This window comes from Cynoglossus semilaevis, chromosome 8 (assembly GCF_000523025.1).
Source record: "Cynoglossus semilaevis isolate Cse_v1.0 chromosome 8, Cse_v1.0, whole genome shotgun sequence".
Taxonomy (NCBI): Eukaryota; Metazoa; Chordata; class Actinopteri; order Pleuronectiformes; family Cynoglossidae; genus Cynoglossus; species Cynoglossus semilaevis.
In genome coordinates this window covers 16122715-16133002 of record NC_024314.1, presented here as the reverse complement: position 1 = coordinate 16133002, position 10288 = coordinate 16122715, and the positions used below count along the sequence as shown (strand labels likewise).

At 41.9% G+C, this 10288-nt stretch overlaps 1 protein-coding gene across 1 annotated transcript in view; it reads right to left on the bottom strand.

Moving 5' to 3' along the window:
• LOC103382457 (plexin-B2-like) overlaps window positions 1-10288 on the bottom strand; it is a 55633-nt gene that overhangs the window by 10558 nt on the left and 34787 nt on the right. The window contains exons 4-20 of the mRNA XM_025058143.1: window positions 9603-9929; window positions 9342-9480; window positions 8847-8992; window positions 8565-8744; window positions 8348-8482; window positions 7099-7199; window positions 5148-5274; window positions 3157-3322; window positions 2968-3079; window positions 2743-2854; window positions 2324-2425; window positions 2138-2230; window positions 1822-1909; window positions 1508-1671; window positions 445-593; window positions 180-315; window positions 5-55 (exon numbers count right to left, since the gene is read on the bottom strand). Coding sequence (XP_024913911.1) covers window positions 5-55; window positions 180-315; window positions 445-593; window positions 1508-1671; window positions 1822-1909; window positions 2138-2230; window positions 2324-2425; window positions 2743-2854; window positions 2968-3079; window positions 3157-3322; window positions 5148-5274; window positions 7099-7199; window positions 8348-8482; window positions 8565-8744; window positions 8847-8992; window positions 9342-9480; window positions 9603-9929 — 2328 coding nt within the window. The remainder of the gene's footprint in view (window positions 1-4; window positions 56-179; window positions 316-444; window positions 594-1507; window positions 1672-1821; window positions 1910-2137; window positions 2231-2323; window positions 2426-2742; window positions 2855-2967; window positions 3080-3156; window positions 3323-5147; window positions 5275-7098; window positions 7200-8347; window positions 8483-8564; window positions 8745-8846; window positions 8993-9341; window positions 9481-9602; window positions 9930-10288) is intronic.

Here is a 10288-nt window from a genome sequence, read left to right as displayed (position 1 = left end):
CTGTCCCCCCTGCCGCTGGACCTCTTAGAGGCTCGACAGACTCGGGTTTTGGATCCTTGCAGAAAAAATACAGTCAGATTTGAGGACACTGAAACTGGTTCTCATTTCTCTTGTGGGTGCGCGGAACTCTTTTTAAGCGCCGTTTCTACTGACTGAGACGATTTAAAATGTCAATGTACCCTGTAAGTGAAGACGACCTTAGATGTGCCTTCTCTTCCTCCTTCCAATTTAATCACCACTGGTCCAGTGTTGGGCGGATCCACTGGCAAGTCGAAGGGAGGAACTGCTCTCGCTGGCCCGATCTCACACACAACACTGTGGACAGGACAACAAAAAAACTGGGATTTCAGCACTGAGGTTTGACCTTCCTGACAATCGTCCAATAGGAGGCAACATAGAGAGGAGAATAAATCCCACAGAATTCACATTTGGACTGAATGTTACCTGGTGGAGACGGAGTATTTGTCCTCCTGGTGGACACAGTCCACTCCAGCTACGGTGATCTGTTTCACATCCTTCTTCGTAATCCCCATGTTGGAGCCTTTAATGGTGATGGAAATCCGTCCATTTAACGGACCAAAGCGAGGAATAATCTGTAGGACGAGAAGTTTGTAATCATTTTGTTTATATAATCCATTCGTTTTTAATCGCAACAGTGTTTTCACCACAACTAACACTTTGTCGCAAAAATGTTTGTTTTCACTTGCTTTTAAAGCATGAAAATATCGTTACTCAGTGACACTATTCATGATTGAGTGACACTTTGTTAACTGAAAGCATTAACAGAGACGGTGTTTTTTCATTAGAAATCAGCTCAAAATATAAAAGCTCTGCTCACTTTCTACTCAGCCGGCTCTGTGATATTTTATCCTTAGATTTTTTGATAGTTTGTCAAGTATGGCGACAATGTCACTTTCAAATATTGAAATCCAACCTAAAGATGGCGATATTAAAGAGTCGATATTATTGGCTCATATCGACTGATTACGTAATATCGGTAAGAATTAGTTTATTGGTTATTGGTTTTTCCTCTGATAATGGAAAACCGATGACGCAATGCCTGGGTTTCCCCCAGATGATGTTAGCTAAAAATAGTTTTGAGGTGAAAGTGAAAGTAAATTACCGAAACGGCTGCATATATATGTATCGGTTAATATCAGAAATGAAGTGTTTGGACAACATCGTCATATTAGATATCGACAAAAAGTTAATATCGGACTTTCCTCCATAGAACCTAATATCAGGTGTGATAGTGTAATGGTTATGACGCCTGCCTTACACAGCTACCTTACACGCATTACCATAATTAAAATTGTATGTATATTGTTTGGTTTTTTTTATTAGTTAGGAATGGTTAGGTAGAAGTTGTGTTTGGTTGAATTGATAAACAAAAGTAAATTCAGATTCTAAAAGATAAATCTGCTGGAAAATATGTGAGCCTCTTTTTTTCTCTCAAGGGAGAGAAGTTGAAGGTGTGTGTGTCTGTGTGTGTGTGTCACTCTCTTACGTCAGTGATCTCAGGGTCTGGACACTGGGTGTCCTCAGGTGATGGACACAGTTTCTTGTAAACACAGGAGCTGAAGGACGAACACCAGACACACTGATACTTCACATCTGAGCTTCTACACAAACTGCAGTCGCCTCTGTTCACTGAGCAGTTATACAAGACCACTGAGAACCGAGAGGAGGAGGGAAGAGGAGGAGGTTGAAGACGTTCCAGGTAAACATGCGGGGGAAAAACACGAGACAAAAATAAAGAAAGTCAATCGAAATCTAAATCCTTAAATATTCAGATTAAAAATAACTTTGTGTGTGTCTTACTCGTAAGTGTGCTGTCAATCTTCCTGTCTGTGTCCCGGTCTTTGACGTGAAACGACACGTTAACTTCCTGCTCTTTGTCATAGAGAAACTAAACACAGACAAACACAGACATTCAGAACTCGGAGAAACGAACAACTATCAATTCATCATGATCGTATTTGTCTGTTTGATGAAGAAGCAAAACAGATTTTACTTTCTTTGGATAAAACCTTCTATTTCTATATTTCTGAATTTCTTAACTGTCACGATTTAGCCGACAGAGGGCACCTTGACCATCAGATGTCACTAAGTCTCACTTTCTAACCTGTATACCAACCTGATAACCTGGGAAACTGAACGCCGACCCATCCTTCTGTGTGACCTCTACATCTGTCTCCATCAGTTCTGTTCCAATGGTGAATGTGTGACCCTGTCAACACGGACACGTGGAATGAGAATTTGCTTCAACTATGAATAAATGAGAAAACATTTGGTCATAAACCAAACGGTCAAAAAGTCTTACCGAGTAAATATTCAGGTTTCTTCCCTGGAAACTGATGGGAATCTGGAAACCGACCGGAATCAGCTGCTGCTCAGGGAACTCGAACTGCGGACAACGATCAGGCTTTGAGAGAGAGAGAGAGAGAAAGAGAGAGAGAAAGAGAGAGGTTTAAACAATAAGTCAAATGCGTCAAGCTAGAGCTTGTGTGACAAACTCTGGCCCGGGGGCCAAATCTGGCCCGCAGTGTCATTATTTTTGGTCCGGAAGATCACAACACGTGTTCTAGAGTTGGCCTGCCAGTATATAAATAATGTTAAATATTTTATTTATTTTGGTTTAACTGGTGAAACGACAATTTATTTTACTTGACACATCTTTGTATGAAGAGCTATTTAATTAGTAACTATATTTGATGACACAACGAGTACACACACACACACCTGCTGAGGCTTGATAATGTGATCTCTATGAACACTGTCGTCCCTGTCACTGCAGCTGTGATCCTGGGCGTTCCACTGGCAGCCCCATTCACTGGTCACACATGAGATACACCTACACAACACAGGGCGTGAGTACGAGAGGGTGACACCGGTGACACATGTTACATATACAGCACACATCAGATTATGCTGTGTCTTAGTAACCACGGGTTACTGTAGACCTACGGTGTGTTCGGGTTCTTCCTGACTGTGGCAGCACAGTTGTAGAAGTGATATTCTCCTGACGTCACCTGTATTTCTTCATTTACCAGAATCTTGACAGGAACAGACACGTAATCTAAACACACAAACACACTAGTAAGTATCAAAGGGAAAAGTGGGTGTCCTTTTGAACCAAACCTTGTGTTCACCTACCCTGCTGCTCAAGGGGGGGCGGGATCTCTCCAGGATTGGGCAATGAACACGTGACCTGTGTGGGGTCATCCATCCTGATCACGGCGTCGCTGACGTGAGAGCCGAAGACACAGCGGAGCGTGTCGGACGACCTGAGTGTGGGGAGCCTGGGGACACTGATGTCCACCTGTGAAAAGGAGATAAAGTAAATATGTCACATGACTATTCCGTGACAGAGAAAAAAAAAAAAAAAATATTTAAATTGGTACAAACACTAATGGAAGTACTGCGCCCTGCAAAACTTGATATCAAGAACAGGGGGTCCTGGAACTACGTTGGAGCTCCGTTTCTATGGTGTGCTGAAACTTCTGTCTTTCTGACCATAGAACTCACATACGATACATTCTAAACTATGTCACTCACCTACGCTAACACAGTGGTCACGTTATAATCTAGGACATAAAAACATCAGAAGAGTCTAACTTAGTCCTGGAAGCCATAATGGAGGGCAAAAAGCCCACCCCCCATCCCCACAAAAAACAAAAACAAAAACAAACAAACGAAAGAAAGCTAATGTAGCACAATCCAATGTTCTACTTCCTGTAGAAACTTTAACACGTCATAATGATGTAATACGACGTTCGTAGTACTACGTCCCTGTAGTTACTTTTAAACAGCACCAGGGGGCGTCAGTGTTTTCCCAGTCGTTCAAACTCGTTTTTTGTCCACCCCTTATAACAGTAAAGTTTCGTCTTTTAAATTTTACTCTATTAATATTCAAAGGGACAGTTTTGTAAATATCATATTTCAGAAGTTTTTTTTTGTCTTTCTCTTCTTTTGCTCAGGATATTGTGAACAAGTCGAACAGCAGGTGCAAATTAAGTGCATGTGTTAATAACATGTTAGTGCCACTCCAGTTAGCCCTGTTAGTCCACATCAACCTTTCCCCATTAAACTTCCTGATTGAGATGCAGCAGCGTTCGTCTTGGTGGTGCCCAGAGATTCTTCACTAATTTTGTTGTTAGTCTTAGATAAATCCCTGAACCTTTTGTTTAGAAACAGGGTTGCTCGCAAGGGAAAGAAAGTGAAAATTAAAATGGGCGAATTTAGAAACTTTAGAGCTGATTCAAGCTCTAACTCTAAAACCTTAAAGTCTTGGGGTTTTTTTTCCATTCCATCCACACAATCCGTACTTATTAAAAACGAACCCAACGAACACTTGGGAATGTAGAGAAAGAACATCTGGTCCAGAAATAGGAATACTGCAGTGTGTCCACCAGGGGGCAACTTTGCTGCTAGTTTACTGCCTCATGGGGTCAGTGTGTGTCATGTAGGTAAATCAAACTATGATTTTAAAATATAACTAGAACTAGGCGAGCGGAGCAGATGAATATGTCATCACGCGGTGCTCTATGCGGAACAATACGTTGGACACCAGCCAAATCACACTGCACCGTACCAACCCTCCTGAACCTTCCTGCAGGTGGTGAGTCCACTGGAAGGTACCAACCGCCCTAACCGGGATTCGAACTTGCCCAGGAGGTGAACCCTGGGGTTCTACACCAATGACAGAGACATTGCCTCTGGGCCAAAGCGCCACCATTAATTGTAAAGTCACAAAAAAGAAATTTGAAGTTTGTGATGACTAAAGAGCATTAACAGCCGCGGCTTTTTTGGTCACATGAGCTTTAGTGGAAAACACAGCATCATCAGCATTTTGGTGTCTGTATCACCTTCTTCCACCTTTGTTTGCCGAGTCAGCTGTTCTTTAACTCACCATCAGCACAAACCGCTGCTGTCATGGAATATGCAGCACAAACGGGGCTAATATGCAGGAGAATGTGAAATCAAAAGATTTCGTCATCCGTCACAAAAATAGTGTTTCCTTTCGACTCTGCTCTGTTTCCTCGTGGAGGTCGAGCTGTACAACCACTACTGACGTCACACAGACGGCGAGGTTATGGCAGGGACCAGTGAGCCCTCCACCTTTCTCTGCTCACTCTCCTTCTTACCTGCTGTGTCTTTCTGCAGCTGAGGTTCGGAGGGACGAAAGCCTGAATCTGTACACACTGCTGCTCAGGTGACCACAGCCATGTGTTGACCTCTGCTGACCTCCTGCACTCCTTCTTCCGGCTGCACCTGTTTCAATGGACAGGTAAAAGTGTTGGTATGCACTGTCCCACAGTGATGACTTTCTCGCCACCTTGCAGAGAATTAACACGAGAAAGTCGTTCACCCTCTCACCTTAAATTCTATTGAGAATATCAACGTATCATCGGCATATGGTGACATAAAAGCTGCTGGTCGAAAACAGGCTGGTTTGGTCACATTTTAAACATATTTTTTACTCAAATGTGAAAGCAGGAAACCACCAGTTATTTAGTCCCTTAATTTGGACATATTAAACCATAGTTTCCCAAAGACTGGGTTGTGACCCTCAGGTGGGTTTTTTTTTTGGGGTAGTCCCGCATCATGTTTCCCTGAAGTTTGCGGTCATCGCAACAGCTTTCTGCATCCAACCTAAAAATAGCTGCCGGTTTAAATTTTTTTTTATTAAATAGTGTATAATTATTTATAGCCTATGTATTTAATGCAAGCATTCCGTCCTGTTTTTCTTTTTGTAATTATTTTACAGACTTTAGTGCTGGTTCAATTACTGTTTTTGTAGTTCAAAACTTGAGTCATGGGTTGTGAAGGTTTGTGACTTTTAAAATATGGGTCCCCAGAAAAAAAAAAGGTTGGGGAAACACTGTATTAAACCACTCTTATCCAAATTTACATGGCTTCTTGATGTCTAAATAAAATGTTAGTAGCTTGCTTTGGTCGAAGGACAGCTTGATTCTTCACACACCTGTTCTGAACTTCTAGTTTCTGTGGATGGTAATGAGCCACTCCTGTTTGTGAGAGACGCTGTGAAGGCAGTTTTTAAAGGAATATAATGATCTTGTCGTCTTTTGCTTCTGGTTTAGTAACTTCTGGTTGGATGTGGACGAATTTTACAGTTTCGAAATCAGCATGATCACTACTTCTCGGCAGACATGGTTGTACAACAGCTGGTTTTGTTTTATCCTTTGTGTGAAATTTGTTTTATCCCCCAGTCATTTTGGCTTTTGTTGTCTCAACTAAGTCTGGCAATGGGAGCAATGGTTTCCATTAGCGAGAATCGAATGGCTCCATGGATAGTACACATGTCAACACTTATACAACAGACAGAAAGTTTTACTGCTGTAAATTCGGGCTAAACAGGATAAAATCGGAAGCCTCCAGACACTGCACAAAAACTGTAATAATTCAACTTAAATTCTTTTGAGAATATCGACATATCCTCAGCATATGGTGACATGTAAGCTGCTGGGTTTCAAGAGGTTAATATACAAACTACTGGCTGTCTCCCCGTCTTATAACAGACCACAACTCACTTCTACTGCCTTGTGTGCTTACGTAATATAGCTTGTGTTAATTTAAAACGACTGTATGCTAGCTATTGGAATATATGTACTGTACACGATAGCAGCAGTTAATGGATAAAGCAAGTCTTTCTCTTGCACCGGTGAAAATGGTAGTTGCCCAATGCAGTGGGGGAGGGGAGTTTAAATTTTGGGTTCGGGTTAGGTTTTTATTAGGAATGTCCGATATTAACTTTTTTCCTATATCCGATCTGCCAATATTGTCCACACACATACGTGCAGCTGTTTAAAGGGAGAATACACATTTCATTGTGTACAATGGTTTGCTGTGTCACAATGACAATACTGTGCACAACACAAATAATAGTTTCACTTTCACTATTTTTAGGTCACATCATTGGGGTTCATTATCGGAGGAAAAAACGCTAACGACTCTTACCGATATTACATAATTAAGCTGATATCGGCCGATAACATGGCCATCCCTAGTTTTCATAATGCTTCGTTTTCTGATGCAAAAATAAGACAAAACTTTAGTTTTCGAAGATTGACTCACTTTCCCTCCAGGACACACCAGCCACAGTATGGATCCTTCATGGAGACGCAGGAGTGACAGTCTGTCTTCAGGTGACAGGCCTGGACGGGGACTTTGGTGATCTGTGAAGTACATGGCAGACTTTTCTTAAGACGGATGGACATGCAGGGGATCCTTAGTAAAAGATGGCAACAACAAAAAGACACAATAGTTATCCTGTGTATACTGTGGGCCAAATTATAACTGATCAACCAATGACATCTGTGCACTGTTTGATGTACAGTAATAAGTCACTTTTGAAAACTTCCCCATTTCCAGACTGGTTAGTTCTCATATTTTGTTCTGCGCCACTGAAGGATGTGTATATGCTAGAAAAGTTATGACTAATATCAGCAGTGTAACCAAGGCTGAGGAAAATAAACATTAGTCATTCACAGAGAAACCAAGGACAAATCAAAAACAACTTTCTCCTAAGTCTACTACCACTGTATTTTGTTCTAAATGGATCGTGAACTAGTTTGTTCTGGACCGACTTCTGAGACAATGAGGTCCTCTCGTAGTGGAAAGTGGACCGAATGGCTTCAGCATGTGTTTTATGTCCGAGTTCAGATTTATGACTTGGGCATGAAGGAGGAGGAAGAAGAAAGAGAGGAGGTTGGTCTTGACTTTTTACCTTTCCCCTTTTCACGTTAACCTTGTCTTAAAATAATACATAAGAACTTGGGGAATGTGGTTGGAAAAGACAAAGAGTCCAACTGTGGACGACAACTCTCTCTCTCTCTCCCAGAATAGAATAAAATAAAAAACTGATTTTAGCTCATTCTCCAATTTGATATCTTTTGTTCTCCTTAATCTCAGTTACACTAACTGACCACAGGAGGCAGCAGTAAACCAGCATCTTCATGTCTGTTTTAGCATATTACTAATGAAATTACACACCTTACACTCCTGAATGAGTTACCCGGGATAGTTAATCAATTAATTAATTAATTAACTCGTCAGCACCATAGCTACGCTGCAGACAGCAAGTCGGCTGCAAATTAAGGAGCACGCGTTTAAGGTCATCTCGCAAAATCACAACAACAAGCAATTGTGTCTATAGAACCAGACCATCGGGAGCTGTTTTTGATTACCGCCTCCATATTAAAGTGCTTTAAAAAACAGTTTGTAAAATTCAGTTACAGAGTAAAGAAAATAAGTTTAGTCTGCAGATTTATAACCTGTGATCGAAATGTTGTTTCTTTAAGGTGGTTGTGTGCGCAGCTCTTACCTTTTTATCTGTGGTGATGTACAGGTGTTGGAGACTGGTGTCAAGCAGGAGGTTCTTGTTGACTTTGTCTCCAGTGACATCGACCGGCGCTCGACCATAAAACTCAGGGTGATCAGACAGGTGGACCTTCAGAACCTTCAGAATTACACGTTTATTGGACAATCTTTCCTCCAACTGATTCAACACACCATTGGTTTTGTCTGTGTGGATTTGTTACCTCTCCGCTAGAAGTGCCCACAAACGCCACAGCGTGATCCATCTCTCTGGCTACGGCCACAGCAGTCATGTGACCCTTCCGGGTGAAGGAGGGCTTAGACGTCAGGGCAAACTCAGCCTTACTGGCCAGTGGAGAAGGCAGGAACTCTGCTCCACAGCTGTACATGGTGGCCATGTTTTGCTGAGAGAAGAAGTAGAAGGAAGTGAGAACAGATTTTTTCGGTATATAAAAAATATACATACATAAAAAAGATTGAGATCCTAATAAATCACAGATCCTCACATTGTTGCTGTTGCTACACAGCTCTTCTGATTTGGATGAATATGGCGAGTAAACTGCCGATTTCCCATCAATTAAACCGTTGTCACTGTAACAGGCTCCGATGATTTGAACCAACCTTCTGTTAATGGCTGTGAGAGGATACATACCTGAGGGCAAAAGTGAGACATGAGGTACAGAGTTAAAAACAACACAAATGAAAGAAAGCAAATAGAGAAAAATCCAACGTACGGCGTACAAGCAGCAAATGTAAACATAGCTATCATCAGCGTATAGCGCCGCATGATGTATTTGTCTGTTAGGCCTGCCAACTAGTTTCCATTCGAAATATTATTATACAATTTATCTTAATGTCACAAACTGACCACCGGAGGCAGCAGTGGTCCATTACTGACTTTCTCTATGGACACTGTTGTGTGAGAATAAACGGTTTCACCTGTTAGATAAGTGTGTCTAACAGTTTTAGTGGCCACAATCGCACTTTAACACAACACCTACACATGGCTGAAGTTGATGGGTTCTCATCAGAGGTAAAGATGACAAACAGCACTCTATCGTTGGCATGAACTGTTTCGTTCTCTCGCGATTTGGTCATGGACTCAGCCAGAACCTTTCCTGGTTCTGCGACGTAAGCTGCCTGTGAAATTAGGTGAAAATTAAGAAAGAATATTAAAACACAAAAAATATTCACTTTGAGGATCAAAGAAAGAGCAAGATCCTTACATAATGAATAATAAATCTATGGTGATCAAACCTCACCTGAACTTTGTTGTACTTGTTGCCGGTGCTGCAGTTCAGCTGTAGCTCTGTGTAGGAGAAGTAGTTCTGGTCCTCCTCGCACATCCTGGAGATGAAGGTGAAATTCTTGGTGTCCTGCACCCCAAGAGTCCGCGAAAACAGGAAGTAGACGAAGATGCCGTCTTTGAAGGCAAAGCGGAAATCGTGAAGGTAGCGCAGCACGAAGGGGTTGGCCTGAACTGCTGAGGCCTCCACGATGCTGTCAAAGACCACCCAGTCTCCGTATCCCTCAAGGATACGGGTGGAGATCAGTTTGGTGCTGTCATGGCTGCCGTAGCCTTTTCCTACCTGTGGAGCCAAGGAGAAGGTGATCTAAAAACCTGCGCATTGAAAATCAGGCTAGGTGGAAGCTCCTTCACCATTTTTAATTCAATAATGAACATTGCAAAAATAAACCGTCCATTCATTTATCCATCTACCCAGCCATCATCACTCCATCCATCCATCCATCCATCAATCCATCACTCCATCTATCCATCCATCCATCCACCCATGTATCCATCACTCCATCCATCCATCTATCCATCCACCCATTTATCCATCACTCCATCCATTTATCCATCCATCTATCTATCTATCTATCTTTCTATCATCCATCCATCCATCCATCACTCCATCTATCCATCCATCCATCCATCCATCCATAA